Here is a 15,780-nt window from a genome sequence, read left to right as displayed (position 1 = left end):
GAGCACTATACATGTACAGTATGTCTGCCTGCCTTATTCACTTCTGTGCAATACTGGAGTTGCAGCTCACTCTATTAGTAGAGTCGTATCTTGGCTATGGGACCTGGGATTTAGATCCTTGGCCTCTTTATTCTGTGATAATTATCTGGAACCTGGCTGAGAATGTGACTATATTTCTTACTGAAAAGAGAAGAAAAACACAATTTTTCCCCAAATAAGGCTCCACAGCCAGAATGTTTTTTTCTTCTCTTTTCATCATGAAATAAACCGTTACTTGTTCTTTTGCAGCCCACGAATGCTGATGCAGCTACAGTACCTACTTTAACTACTGTATTTCTTACTAATTTCCTAATTACATTGCAGTAAGTTTTTCTGTAGTATTGATAGATGTTTTGATCACATCAGTAATACTGTGCCGTCTGTCCACTTTTGTTGCCAGTTATTAAAATGTTGGCCGTTGTTTCCCTCAGTGTTTTGACAGTCTGTATTCCTGTCTCTAGTTTGCAGATGGCGTGTATTTAGTGCTGCTGATGGGACTGTTGGAGAACTACTTTGTTCCTCTGTACAACTTTTTTCTCACCCCTGAGAACTTTGATCAGAAGGTATGCATCGCTGCTTAATGCTCCAGCTGACATTAGTTCTCATGTAAAAATGAAGTTGGCAACAAATATCAGTACTTTGGAGCACTTCGCTTGCTCAGCTGGAGGCAGAACCCGAGCTGAAATAACAAAGGAGATCAGTGCCAGGGTGATGGTCCGCTTTGAGGTCTGTGGTCCACCTAGAAGCACTGTTCTAGCCCTGAAGTGATCATTTGGGGTGAATATTGGTGAAATTAGTCATGCATGTCCATACCTGGGTGGTAGCTGCAGTAATTTGGGCAACCTTTAATTTTTAAAGTAATGGTAATGTATCTTCATACTCATTTTGACAGGGGGAATGAGCTAAATTACTGAATGGTAATTTAGGAGGAAAATTTAATCCAGACATTTTTTTTAAAGACGCCCAGTGTTTTAGGCCTCAACCAACTGGCTGGAAAGCCTATTCCAGATGCCCACAACTTTGAGTAAAAAAGTTTCCTGTTTTTTTGTCCTAAATTAATTTCCCTTTTGTTTCTAACTGTGGCCCCATGTCCATGTTTTGTCTCTAAACTTGGAAGTAGTCCCCTCAATTGACATTGTCTATATCCCTGTGTTCTGATCATACTGTATCTCCTCAATCTCCTATATTCAATATGCAAATTTAGTTCATCCTGTCTGTGTTTGACACTTCCCTGAGGAATCATTCTAGTTGCCCTTCTTTCATGTCTTCCTATGGCTATTATATTTTGTGGTATGGTGACAAAAACAGGGCAATGTCTTCTTAATGATGTCTTACTAATGCATTACAAAGCTTGAGTATAATTTCCCTTGATTTAAGTCACACCGCTAAAAATGCTTTCCATTTACTGTAAATCATTACTTACATTATCAGACATTACTGTCTTAATGAGGACAGTGAAGAATCTACATAAAACCCAAATCCCTTTCATGCATCATACACTAGAAAAATGCTGTATTGATACTTTCTGCTTGGCTCTATTTTCTCAGTGATGTACAGTACTATACATAAGACTTGATTTTACCTTTTTACAAATTGGTTTTACATTTCCATTTCTTTCATCTGTGGGTTCAGGTTCCATCCTGAGTGACAGCTGAAATATCCTTGTTAAAGATCTATGAAAGTTTTTCCTCATTTCCTTAGGTACAACTGGGAAAATGCTGTCAGGCGCTGGTGATTTATTTTGAGCTGTCCAAGTCCCTGCGATCTGTGTGTCAGTTATTCTAAAATTCCTCAGTGCTGATGGAGCTTCTTCTATAACCTGGGGCAAGTCGTTGACATCCCCTTGTGTAAAAAAACTCTGAAATATTTATTTAGAACATTCAGTACTGCTGTTTCATCTTCTAGTATTAATGTCACATTAGCTCATGAAGCAAAGGTACTTCAACTTGTACAGTTATTTTAGAAATAGGGAGAATCTCTACACAAAACTTTTCCTGTCAAATGACTTCTCTAGTCTGGGTACAATCCCTACTGGCTGTTACATACTGTAAACTCCCCCTGCAATCTTTCTTGCAGGTTCATAATGTGGCCTTTGCCTTTGAGCTCATGCAGGATGGGGGACTGAAGAAACCGAAAGCTCGCCCAGAAGGTACTGAAGTCTGTACTGTCTGTGCTGAAGATCTGTTTTGCTTGTATTGGAGGCTCATTTTTTTTCTAAAGAATGGCTGTCTTGTCTAAGGTTGAAATAAAATCTCAGGAAGTTTGTTCGTGATGTAGACTGCGGTTATACACTATTTGCAAGAAACGGAATATTTAATTCCTTCTGTTCTGACTTGCCTCTCCCTGGATTATTTTTATTGGCTACATTGAGTTAGCATATGCCATCACCTAGTGTAGGAGCGGAGTCTCTACAGTGAGAGTAACAGTTTGTCTCTGCATACAGTGAGAGGGAAACAGTATTTCTGCATTTATCTGGGTTGTAATTATGTAGTGTAGCAGGCCTAATAGGCCTAGCTGGGACTCTGAAGATGTTTTGGAGTGGTGAACAATAAAGCCTAAAACCAAGCAGTTGTAATTGTAACCCTTGTAGAGTCACCTTCTCTAAACTCCTTCAAATCCAGACTCAAAACCTTCTTCTTCAGAAAAGCCTTTACTTAACTGGTTCCATTCTTCACCCCTCTGCTCTTCTTAATACCACCTTCCACGGTCTCCTCTATTGTTATTGTTGTATTGTTGTAATTAAAATTGTGTCCTATCTTGTGAAATCTTCGTATTTATTGTTGTAGTCTTCTTATTTATTGTTATTGTCATCCTGTAAAGCGCTTTGAGAAGCCACCTTTAAAGGCACTATATAAAATAAAGTTTTTTATTATTATTATTATTATTATTATCGATTAGCTCCTTTACATTTTTCTGAGATAACTGATGCTGTTAAATGAAAGATGGCAAAATCATTTTACCTAAGACTTTCCATTATCTGACAACTTATTCTGGTATTCTAAACAGAATTTGATTCTTTTAAAGAACTTAGTCTTCACTAGTAATAATAAACTTTATTTTATATAGCGCCTTTTAAAGGTGGCTTCTCAAAGCACTTTACAGAATGTCAACAACAATAAATAAAAAGAATATACATAGGAGACCGTGGATGGTGGTACTAAGAAAAGCAGAGGGGTGAAGAATGGAACAGTTAAGTAAAGGCTCTTCTAAAGAATGAGTCTGAATTTGAAGGAGTTTAGAGAAGGTGACTCTCTGATATCCTTGGGCAGAGAGTTCCAGAACTTGGGGGCATAACAGGACAAGGCCCCGTCACCCATACAATGTAGACGGGCTTGGGGGACAGTAAGGAGACCAGAATTTGAAGAGCGAAGGTTGCGAGGTGGGGAGTAGGGCGATAATAGTTCAGACCGGTATTGAGGTGCCAAGCCATGCAGAGCCTTATAGGTGAGCATGAGGATTTTAAAGTCAACACGGAATTCGACAGGAAGCCAGTGCAAGGACTCCAGGATAGGAGTAATGGGATCACTTGCACTAGACCTGGTCAGGATTCTGACTGCTGAATTTTGGACATACTGCAGTTTGTTCAAAGTAGATTTAGATACCCCAGTGAGTAGAGCATTACAGTAGTCAATTAGAGAGAACACAAATGTGTTGATCAGCTTTTCAGCCACAGTTAGTGATAGCATAGGGCATAGTCCAGCAACATTTCTGAGGTGAAAAAAAGATGTTTTGACAGTATGCTGCACATGTGGGTCAAATGTTAAGCCAGAATCGAATGTCACCCCAAGGTTTTTCAATTTAGACCAAAGCTCAAGTACAGAACCATCTATAGATAGGATTACAGGATTGGCTTTACGAAGTTGATGGGGGGGGGGGTACCAATAAGCATGACTTCAGTCTTGTCACAGTTAAGAAGAAGGAAATTTTGAGTCATCCAAGTTTTTATGTCAGAGATGCAATTAGATAGAATAGAGACAGCCACATCAGTGTCAGGTTTGGTATGGATGTATATTTGAGTATCATCAGCGTAGAAATGATAGCTGAGGCCATATGATCTTAAAAGCTGACCAAGTGGAAACATGTAAATGCTGAAGAGCAAGGGGCCCGGTATTGAGCCCTGAGGAACACCAGACTTAAAACCAATTTCAGACCTATGCCCATTAAGAGAGACAAAGTGACAGCAATCAGTGAGGTAAGACTTGAACCATTTGAGAACAGTGTCAGAAACTCTAAACACAGTCTCAAGACGAGAAAGTAGGATGTCATGGTCAACAGTGACAAAAGCAGCACTGAGATCAAGAAGGATGAGTATAGAAAGAGAACCAGAATCAGAAGCTATTAAAGATTGTTAGTGACTTTGATCAGGGCAGTTTCTGTGCTGTGAAGTTGACGGAAGCCAGATTGAAGGGGTTCAAAAAGGTTATTTGTCATGGTTATGTAACTGAAGTGTGACAGCATGTTCTAGAATTTTTGTAAGAAAGGGTAAGTCGGAGATGGGGCGAAAATTGTTAAGATTGTCGAGAGCCATGTTAGGTTTTTTTGGCACGGGGGTAATGGCAGCAGTTTTGAGGACCGTTGGTACAATGCCAGTGCTCAAGGATTCATTTATAATATTGAGGACAACGGGACAGAGAGAAGAGAAACAGGACTGAAATAAAATGGTGGGAATGGGATCTAAAATAGATGTGGTGGGTTTCATGCGTGTAACTAGTTTATTGAGGGATGCTGAGTCAAGAAGAGAGAAACTGGAGAGAAGGGAACCAGAGAAGTTGGATAAGGAGGGAGGAGGTATGGAAATGATATGTGTAGTGGAGAGAATGTGATGCCGGATATTGTCAATCTTGGAGCTAAAGAAATTGAAGAATGTGTTGCAAAGTTGCGATGAGGCAGGTGGTGGGGCAGTTTGGCTTTAGCAAGCTGTTGATGGTGGAGAAGAGATGTCTGGGGTTGTTATGGTAATTTTCAATGATGTGAGAGAAGTAGGTGGATCTAGCAGACTCTATAGTAACCTTATATTCAGACAAGTAATCTCTCCAAGCCTGATAATGTATATTTAGGCCAGAAAGACGCCACCTACGCTCAAGTTTGTGAGAGGCTGCCTTCATAGATCACAGATGGTCATTGTACCGGGGGCAGGGCGAGAGAATGAGATGGTTTGAGTTTTTAAAGGAGCAAAGGTGTCAAGGGTAGATAAAAGAGCACTGTCAAGTAACTGTATTTTGTCCTCTAGAGGGTCAGAGGAAGAGAAACAAGATAAGGAGGACAGAACAGAATTTGCAAACCTTGGGTGATCAATTGATCGCCAGTTGTAGAAATTTACAGAGCATGAGGGGGAAGTGTTAGAAATGGGTATTTCCAGATTGAAAAGAGGTCAGAGAGGCCTAGATCAGTGGGAGACAAAAGAATCAATCTAGGGTGTTTCCTTTATGTGTAGGGGTACAAACACACTGAGTAAGATCAAAACATCCCAATAGAGAGAGGAAGTCTTAAGCCAGACTGGAAGACCCTGAGTCAATGTGTATATTAGAGTCCCCTAGAATAAGGACCCTTTTAAACTTTAGGCATAAAAATGAGAGTAAATCAGCAAACTCACCTAAGAAGGCTTCACTGGGTTTGGGTGGTCTATAAACTGTGGCAATGATAGTAGATTGTGGGATAGAAACACTTAAAACAAGACACTCAAAAGAGGAGGGAGGAGGTATAGTAATAGGACTTAAATTGTAGAAAAGGTTGTAAATACTATAACAATGATGCCCCCGCCTCTGCCTGAGTGACGTGAAAGGTCAAACAAACCATATCCAGGGGGGGCTAGTTGGTTAAACAGCAGTCCATCGTTTTGTCTGTGCCAGGTTTCGGCTGAGCACAGAAGATCCAGTTTTTTTTCTTTGATAATGTCACATAAAAGAAGAGCCTTGTTGTTTATGGAGCAGGTTTTGAGAAGCGCTGAGCTGGCCAGTCTCAGGGATGTAGGGGGAAGTGGAGTGCGCTCCAGGTGCGGTAGTGAGAGAAGATTTTTTATGTATTATTATTATTATTCTCTAGTAAAGATGTGTGCAACGTCGCATCTGTATTGTATTGTACTTGGCTGCAATCATACATGTGTCCACTAGATGGAGAACTTGTCTTTTTGAACACTGATTTTTTTTTTCTTAGATGAGTTTTGAATTATTTTTCAGATCATTTGTTTTCTTAGGGAACCACCCAAGTGGTAAATCAATGGAAATGTTTTTCTTGTGAGTTTAAAACCTCTTGCCTTGTGCCCTCTTTGCCAACTTCATTATTTCGAAATGCCTCAGGGCATTCTGCTGTTGTTTTTAAACTGCTTTCAAGCCATCACATTTAAATGAGACAAGTCCTTTATGACTCACTGTTGTGAGGACCTTCAGAGGTAAAAATGTTTAATAATTTTTCCTCCCCCGTAGCAATCTTTTTGCCTAAATATTTCAATTGGTGAATATGTTCATATGATACTGTCATTTACAGTTCAAAGCGTGAGCATTTTGAGTAACTGTTTTATCTGCTCGTGACCAGAGTCGTTTGTAGCAAAATAAGGTTTCTAGTTTTCTTAAGTGGCATCTGTGAACATGAACCAAGAAGCAATTCTGCCTGCCTGTCTGTTGACTGCCCCAGCCCTTGCACTGATGTCACTACAGCCTTGTTAGATCCTACTGAGACTCAACTCCTAGGTCGTGCCGGTCGGCCCTATTGCAGGATTGGATCTATCCTCCAGTGTAATTAATACTGTTACGAAAATGGTGAAAATAAGGATTTGACTGAGTGGTTAAGTCAATAAGTAAAATAATTATTCATAACCCCCAACTTGTAAGTGATTTCTAGCAATATACACGAGTGGCTGGTATAACTAGAGGCATGTGAATTCTTTGTTCTCCAGCTTTGCTGGGAGGAGTAATGATCCAGGCACACTTGGTTAAACAAATATTTATTACAATGACAAAACACAAACTACACTACACACAACATACAACACAAGTTATTTTATGTACAGTACAGTATTTACAAACTAGGTGTTTGAGACCTAGCATTCTGGTCACCCGGAAAACCCCAGACTGTTACAGTACTAAGCATTAAATTCTTAATATGCCTACAGAGGCCACACAAGAGATGAGCAGCCTTTGAACTAAATACAAAGCAACCAGCAGTTAAATCTCTCTCTCTCTGCACCTCGGATGCCACAAAATAAATGGGAGCCTATATCCCTATCCATAAAAATGCACCCTAAACAGGAAAGACATTCCTAACTGAGGTATCTTTTAGCCAGGAAACCCAAGTTCCCTAGAAACACAGAAAAACATGTTCTCTCTAACAAGGTTCGAATACTGAGCTCCAGTCAGGTTTGATATGGATGATCAAGAAGTAGGGGGCTCTCGCCTGGCGCAAGCTTCAAGTCCCAACTCCTGCGGACTCCTCTCTCTTCTCCCTGCTTCCCTTCAGTCTTTCTCTGTCCTTTCTTCTCTTTATGTGATCTTTCAAATAAAGCATTTCTCGAAAAGAGAAGGGGTGTAACCCTGGCGTCCTGGCCAAATTTCCCATTGGCCCTTACCAATCATGGCCTCCTAATAACCCCCATCTCTGAACTGGCTCCATCCCTCTGCTCTCCTCCCCACTGATAGCTGGTCTGAGGTGAGCGTTCTGGCGCACTATGGCTGCCGTCGCATCATCCAGGTGGGGCTGCACATTGGTGGTGGTGGAGGGGAGTCCCCGTTACCTGTAAAGTGCTTTGAGTGGAGTGTCCAGAAAAGCGCTATATAAGTGTAAGCTGCTATTATTATTATTATTATTATTAGTATTATTATTATTATCATCTTATATTGTCTGTTTCTGTCCTGCTCCTTTGCAATCATTGACCCATAACTTCCCTAGGTATACGGAGATCAACTTTACAATTGTTTCTGCTCAAGGGCCCCCACAGACCTCCGCAAACATCTTTTCTCCTTTGAAGTTTGAAGTGTTTACCCTTCCAAGCGTCACAACCTTGATCTGAAATCTAAGAGACACTTCTCAGTCACCTAAAGCTGTAACAGTATTTTTAGCTGACCTTCAGAAGTAGAATTAAAGATTGGACAAATCAAGGGTGGCATGGGGGTGCAGTGGTTAAGGTTGCTTGGGTCACAGCGCTGGGGTCAGCCCTGGGTTCAGTTCTGGACCTGGGGTCTATCTGCATGGAGTTTACATGCTCTCCCCATCTTTGATGGGTTTCCTCCCACTGTCCAAGGACATGCTGGTAGGTTAATTAGCTTCTGGGAAAATTGGTCCTGGTGTGAGTGTGTGTGTATCTGTGTGTGCCCTGCGATGGACTGGCTTCCTGTCCAGAGTGTATCCCACCTTGTGCCCATTGCATTGCTTGCTGGGATAGGCTCTGGCTCCCCCGTGACCCTGAAATAGATCAAGTTGGTAATACTAACCAGTCGTTTGGTGGGCAAAGGGAAGAGGGGTTTCTCCCTCTCCCTTTTGGGGCTTTACAGTTAAATGTTTTTTTTTGTTCTCTGTAGACGTTGTCAACTTGAATCTGAAGTCCACCCTGAGGGTGCTGTATAACTTGTTCACGAATTACAAGAACGTGGAGTGAGGTACAGGCCTATCTGCGCTCGGGACAGAAGGCGGGCCCCCAGCTTCTGGAATCTCTCGGAGCGACTGTCCTGCAGGAGGAGGACACTCTACCATTGGACCCCAACGATCGGATCCACGTAGCCTCTTTTATTTTAAATGAGGGTCTGGCGAAGGGCAGCTCAATCCATAACCTTTTCATTCCACTCAGTTCCATTGTGGGGGGCCTTTTAGAAAAAGTTTAATGATTAAAACATGTTTGATACATGCTTGAATTTTTGTTCTAAGGAGGCCTTGTAATAAAATGAGTTGGCAAAGCTTCAGTCAGAATATAGAATTTCTTAATGCTGAGTTCAGTGTAGGGAATGCAGTTCAAATGACCTCAGATGTGCAATTCGTAGCCAATGTTTAAACTTAATGTTATATAAATTAGGCATCCAATAACAAACAGGCAATTTTGGTCTGAAGACTGAATATAATGCATAATAATTCTATATTGAATTCTTATTTGCATTGAAACAATTTTTATTTACCTGCAGAAAAACAATTTTATTCTAAGGTGTGAGTTGTATTGTTAGTCAGATCAGTCTCAAATTGTGATATAAATAGCACATACAGTACCTGTAGTTGTTTGATGTAAAATCAAAACCAAAAATGGGTGTTTAAGATACCTGAAAATCCTCCTTTCTGCCAATTCTGTGCCATGCATAAAAGGGTAAAATTTGTATCAAACAGGCTTAAATGGGGGGGGGACAGCCAGTGATGTATGATTGTACCATGTACTGATGTCATAAATAGTTTCAGTAAGATTAGCACATTAGGATGCATTTCACCTATAAACTGGAACTTCACAAATACTGTTTTCTTGATAATGACTGAGAATATTGATACGTTTATAGATTTGGGGAAGAGCCATATGTACAGATAATGTCCACGCATGTTGAACTTGAATAACTTATTTAAACTGAGATTTGCAAATCTTGCATTGAATTTTGGAAGGTGTAAAAATAGTAGCTCCGTTTGCAATCTGCCTTTTTTTGCTGTAATAAACTATGAAACCAGTTTAGGTATCTTGTGAGTTTTCTTTTAATTAGCTTTGTTGTATTGAAGCTCATTTGCTATGTGCATTAATTACTGCTGAGAACAAAGAAACACTTCGGTCGGGATTTCTAAAAGTGTTTATCTAAGCAGAACTCTCCCACTTAAGAGGAAAAAGAATAGGAAAGCTGGCTTGTTTGTCTGGTTTATTGTTCGCACAGTCACTGAACAAAAAGTGATTTTCAGAGCAACAAATGCTCCCTTCGGAGCCTTCTTAATTGTACACGTCAGTGATTTTAGGTTTGAATGTCTCGACTCCAAATAGTGTTCAGCATCCTGGCTTTGAGAAAGAAGTGGAGCGAGACTCTGGGGGGGGTTTTGATGTTGGGATGCTAGAAAAATCTGAATATTAAATTTTAGGATTTTAATTTAACAAAGTAGATTTTCTTCACTTCATGCTTATTGAATTCTTGGCTCACGCCAACATATGCTACAGTGAAGGCAGGCCAAGATGATTCACTCTTAACTTTTGGCTCTTGTTTCTGTTTTCCTCCTTCCTTCTGTGGTTGGCTGTAGTTCAATACCACCTTCAGGGATCAGCTCATGTCTGGCCTCTCTGGTGCATCAGCGCACACAATTTAAGGTGACCTGGGTTAGGGCCTCCTTTTCATTGCTGGTTCAGTGGCCAGCCTGCTACACCTCAGGATGGATTGACGGTGGTGTTGGTGTCCCTCTGTCTCCCCCACCATGCATGCTTACTCAAGGTATCCTTTTCTCTTTTTTTTTTTGGTGTTCTTCTTCTCCCTTTGACATTCCCACTAAGCCTTTTCCCATCCCAGTCAGAGCTCATTCCTCCTTGTGACATCGGTGTGCTGCAAGGCCCAATATCTCCCATCATGTGACCTACACACTCCTCAATGTTCCAGCTACCAATGTAAGAAAAGGTTACAAATAGGAGGAGGGTGTTCAGCCGGTCTAGCCTGGTTGGTACTTAGTCAGTAGGTCCAATGATCTCATCCAGCCCTTTCCCGAAGGAGGCCAATGTATTGGCTCCAGCAACATTGCTGGGTGTCTCGCTGTCAGACTCCCACAACCCTTTGGGAAGATACCTTTGCTGCCAAGTCGACCTATCAGATCTTATTCCTCTCCTGCTCTTCATCCACAGTATCCTTCCGTTCATGGCTTTAGCTTCACTGGCGAAGTTGGTAGTAAGCTTGACTAAAAGACAGTGTCAGGTCATGGGGCATCTACGACGGTCACAAATGGGGAAAGTAAGCTGAGGTATTGAATTAGTAACTAAAATGGAAACAAGAGTATGATTTCACAGGCTTCCAGCTTTCACATTTTGAAGTGTGCTCAAATTTCATAGGAAAAGGTAAAGGTTCATTCCATGCTGAAGGTTAAAAAAACACAATATTTTAGATGTGGAGCCACTTCCAGGTGGGAAGAAGAACGCTCCACAGCCAAAATGTTTTTCTTTACCTTTCAGCATGGAATGGACCTTTGCTTTTGCAGCCTATGTATGCTGACACAGCTACAATACCTACTTCAACGTCATCAATTTTCTTAGCTGTAGTTATAGAAAGAGACACAGTTCATACACTTGAAATGCAACACCCATGTGGTTGATGTGCAGCAGTCATTCTGTGCCTGCAGACGTGCTACATAGCAGATTATATAGAGAAGTGAGAAATTACCTCTGGAGAAATTATAGGAAGGGTGGACTTGGAAAAGTCAGATAAACTCAGAAATACAGCCAGACAACCAAAGTTGATACCTATTTTCCTACAGACACAGTGTCCTGTAATCATGTTGAAGCATTGATTAGGAAATTCTCGTCAAAGGGAAAGCTCCACTTACTGGTCCAGCTGCACTACTTAGTAGCATCAAAAGTTCCATGGAACCTCCAAACCAAGTTATGACCAAGCTCTGCCCTTCAAAAGCACCTAAGATCTGATGAGATGTAGCTACAACATGATGATGCTGGTCAGTAATTTAAAGGGTAGTTTTATCATGAGCATGCATTATGTTTGATTAAACGATTTCATGTATATTTTGTCTTTTTACCTTTAAGTAAATCATACTCTTGCTTTTTGCGCCATTTTTGTCAATTCTCTATCTAGCCATTGTGCATTGTATATTTCTGTAATGAATAAAAACATTTTGACAAAACACTGAAATATTCCATGACATCTACCAATGCACTGATGGTGATGTAAGGGCTGGAAAGATTGTGACACACAGGCCATATGTAGGAAATCCTTTTTAAAATTCAGTGTTGAAATCCCTCCAGCATCAGTTGCTCTGGGTAGTGGCATTCCAGTGTTGGTTTTGAAAACCTGCCATGAAACATAATTCGGAGAAAAGAATAATTAAAATGTCAGTCATGACGGGCTTTGCAGTGCTAAAAGGCCATGCAGTGATATTTTCATTAGATGTCAAAAGACTTGTTTACAGAAGCTAACCCAAAGGAACAGGTGTTGGATGGTATCTTCTGTGTCTAGTATAGCTCATATACTATAGTTGATAGTCACGTGCTGGTGACATCATCCCTCTGAGAAAACAGAGCTGTCATGCAGGCTGTTTGCTCTTCAATCAATGACTTACAGTATGTGCCAGATAAAGTTGCAGTCGTCTTTTATCCTTTAGTACGCACTACTCAACCAAGACAATCTTAGAGGGGGCTTGCCTTTTCTGTCCTACCTGAACTGAGCTACAATCAAGTCTGTCGCCTTGGGTCGGCGCATTGTTGATATGTAAATTATACCTTAAATTTCAACATTGCTTCCACACCAAATTTCATACACCACACAAAAAGAGAATTTTTTAGTCCATGTATTTAAATACGTTAGGGGCGCATGTGTACAGCACATATCAGCTCATATTAACATATTAAACTGAAAGTAACAGCTTCTGAGAAAAAAAAATCTTTACATCACCAGGACCAAGGAACACCTGGAAATAGGTAGATAGTAGAGCCAGTATTTCCAGATTGGGTCAGAATGTTGGTGTGATGGAATGAGATATTTTCCTTTCTCTTTAATCCCAATCCCTATTTAATCCCAATATTATTTTTTTAGTTTTACAGTAATAGAGTGAATTCTCTTTCCTAACGTTAATCCCGCATCAGCAGGGTCCATTTGGTGGTTTGAACCAGATCTTTGAGCTGATGTTGCCATTAACTGTGACCGAGAAATACTCCAACTGGCACATCGCACCACCTGCTGTCAGAGTGGAGGGGGGGGGAGGAGGAGATGTAGCCAATTCATAGAGGGGGATTATTAGGAGGCATGGGGAACTTGGCCAGGACACCGGGGTTACACCTCTACTCTTATCGAGAGGCACCCTGGGATTTTTAATGACCACAGAGAGTCAGAACCTCAGTTTTACATCTCACCCGAAGGACGGCGCTTATTTACAGTATAGTGTCCCCGTCACTATACTGGGGCATTAGGACCCACCTGGACCACAGGTGAGCACCCCCTGCTGGCCCCACTAACACCTCTTCCAGCAGCAACCTTAGTTTTTCCCCAGGAGGTCTCCCATCCAGGTACTAACCAGGCTCACACCTGCCTAGCTTCAGTAGGTTGCTAGTTGTGAGTTGCAGGGTGATATGACTGCTGGCACAGTAATAGAGTGAATTGATGTGTCAGAAATGCATTTATTGTACTGAAGGACACAGCTATCATTCCAGTGTTGGGGAGCTGTGGAGTCTGTGGGCTACATTTAACCCTAAACAAACTGGACAGTTTCTTATCTTTTTTGCAGCAATTGTAGTGTAATTTCCTCTTTTTTACTTTGTTCATGTCTGATTCAGCACTATTACGCACAATACCACAGAATCACCTCGCACATTCTCACAATCAGCAATTGTCCCCATGGGAACTGTTTTGAAGTTAAAGGAAAATATTGCTAATGGAACTGGTAATAAGAGGAACATGACATTAAGACGACAGTCTCAGGAGCAGAGAGTAACATTACACAAGACACTGTAATTAAGAGTAATATGTCTAATAAGAAAATGTGATAGGTAACAAGCAATAGGGTTCTCTCGTGGTTTGTAGTGCCTGTTTGATTAATTCACTATTCAAAACCCAGACAAGCATATCCCGATGACAATTGTTGCTTTTTTACTAATATCATTCTTTGGTTATCCCTCATGGTCCACGAAGATTGTCTTATGTGACCTCAAGGTAACTTATCAAACCTTGAAAAGTCTCATGTTGTTTACTGGACAACCCGGTGGATGTGAGCTCTCTTGGTCTCTCCCTCTGCTTCCTTGCTGTGGTGCCTTTGGATTCCTAAAAATTCCTTTGCTTTTCCTGAGTCTTTGAAAAGTTTCGTCTGTTGTCCCCTTGTGTGTGTCCCTTGACTAAACTGGGTGCTTCTTTGGGATGCTGGAGTCTGACACCTGAGATGATAGCAACTGATCATTGCTTCAGTACTCCTATCATCTGGAAGTTTCAAACCTGTGTTTTATTTGGAATTTATTTTGACATTGTGGGATAGAACTGAATTTATCATTGTTGACTTTGGATTCCTGATTGCATAGTTCGTCCAATTGCTCCATTTGCCTTGTTTTCCTTAATCAGGTCTCCTCCTTCCTTGGGTCTCAAAGGGACTTGTCCTTTAGTATTTGGGCTGCAAACTCTAAAGTGTGACAGCTGAACTCCCGTTGTTCATGTGAACCTGAACTTGAACTTTATTGCCATATTTAACCAATACATGTACTGGTACAATGGAATTCTTACTTACAGAAAGTCTCTCGATTCTTAAAAAGTGTAAAAACACAAAGTGCAGACAGTGCATCAAGACAATATACAAACAAACAATAGACAATGTACAAGTAAAGAAGTAAACAATGCAGACATATAAACAATGACTGTCTGAATCAATGCAGAGAAATGCATGGGAATTAGGCCAGGGTATCTAATTCTGGTCTTGCGGGGGCAGTGTGTCTACAAATTTTCAGCAGCACCTGAAGAGCTAAGACAAGCTGGTCAAGTCATTCATGTGAAACCAACCACCTGGCAAGTAAATCAGGGATGGCCAAAAGGTCGTAGGAAAAACAGCCAGCTCTATAAAAAAAAATAAAAAATAATTTTTTAGGGTGTCCAACTAAAGAAATGAAAAAAAGAGAGAATAAAAGAAAATAATTATCTTCTTTTAACTTACAAAACAAAAAAAAAAAGGGGGCGGTGTCCACAACATAACAAACCTGACACAGTACACAAAGACAGACTGTGGATCCACATAGGTAAGACGAAACAGGACCATTGAACAACCTCAAGAGAGGTCATGGGACGATGGTATGCACATTATTTTGTCACTGTCCAGTTAAGCTGTTAACCAGGTTGTTTAGCTTGGTGAGAGCTATGTTGAAATAAAAACCCACTGACATACCAGCCCTCCAAGACCAAGATTGGACAGCACTGATTTAGACATATTCATTACCTGCTACTTAGAGATGAAGAGTCATGAAGCACTCCCATAGGTGGTACAGTAGAAGATTTCATTCTTGATGTGTAATCCAGCTCCATGATATTCTTTCTCTGGTTTTCCTTTTCCTGCCTTGAGGACACATCGAATCAGACATGGTGGTGGAGATTTGATGATGTGTAAGACAAACAGAGAGGAGGTTATTGACACATCAAGCTTGTATTGCAGTTAGTAGCTTATTGATCTGGTTCAGAAGCCGTGAGTACATGTTCCATACTTCACTGTGTGTACAGTATGTTGCTGGCCTTACTGTCTTACTGTTGCTCCTAGAAGTGAGCTATATTTTGCACTTGTAAGTGTTTCACAGTTCACATTGAAGTCCACACTTCGTAGAAACAGATTTTTCTGGATTAGAGTTTGAACTATCAAGTGATATTGCTGTTGCTATTGACCTCTACCAACACTTACAGTATCCGTCCTGTCCTTGTGCATCAGTCTGTCATTCCATGACAAATTATACTGTGCTGCTACAGCCGAGGCTGGTGTTCATGGCCAACTCTTATCTGTTCTTTTTACAGTACAACCGTTCATGTAATTCATACAGTAAACATACTGCCCAGTCATTCTCCAGTGAATGCTATGCAGGCTGACACCATCAAGAAACAAAAGCCTGATGGCTTCTTATGTAGGGAAGCCATT

The 15,780-nt window shown here is 40.9% G+C and overlaps 1 protein-coding gene across 2 annotated transcripts in view; it reads left to right on the top strand.

The window, feature by feature from the left end:
- Window positions 1–9,666, top strand: part of parvb (parvin, beta) — a 28,299-nt gene extending 18,633 nt beyond the window's left edge. For both annotated transcript variants that reach the window (XM_088923136.1, XM_088923137.1), the window contains exons 11-13: window positions 501–602; window positions 2,116–2,188; window positions 8,550–9,666. In XM_088923136.1, coding sequence (XP_088779262.1) covers window positions 501–602; window positions 2,116–2,188; window positions 8,550–8,626 — 252 coding nt within the window. In that variant the 3' untranslated portion in view covers window positions 8,627–9,666. The remainder of the gene's footprint in view (window positions 1–500; window positions 603–2,115; window positions 2,189–8,549) is intronic.
- The last annotated feature ends 6,114 nt before the right edge of the window (window positions 9,667–15,780 follow it).

This window comes from Atractosteus spatula, chromosome 8 (assembly GCF_055471065.1).
Source record: "Atractosteus spatula isolate fAtrSpa1 chromosome 8, fAtrSpa1.hap1, whole genome shotgun sequence".
Lineage (NCBI taxonomy): Eukaryota > Metazoa > Chordata > Actinopteri > Semionotiformes > Lepisosteidae > Atractosteus > Atractosteus spatula.
This window is presented reverse-complemented; position numbering and strand designations above follow the sequence as displayed.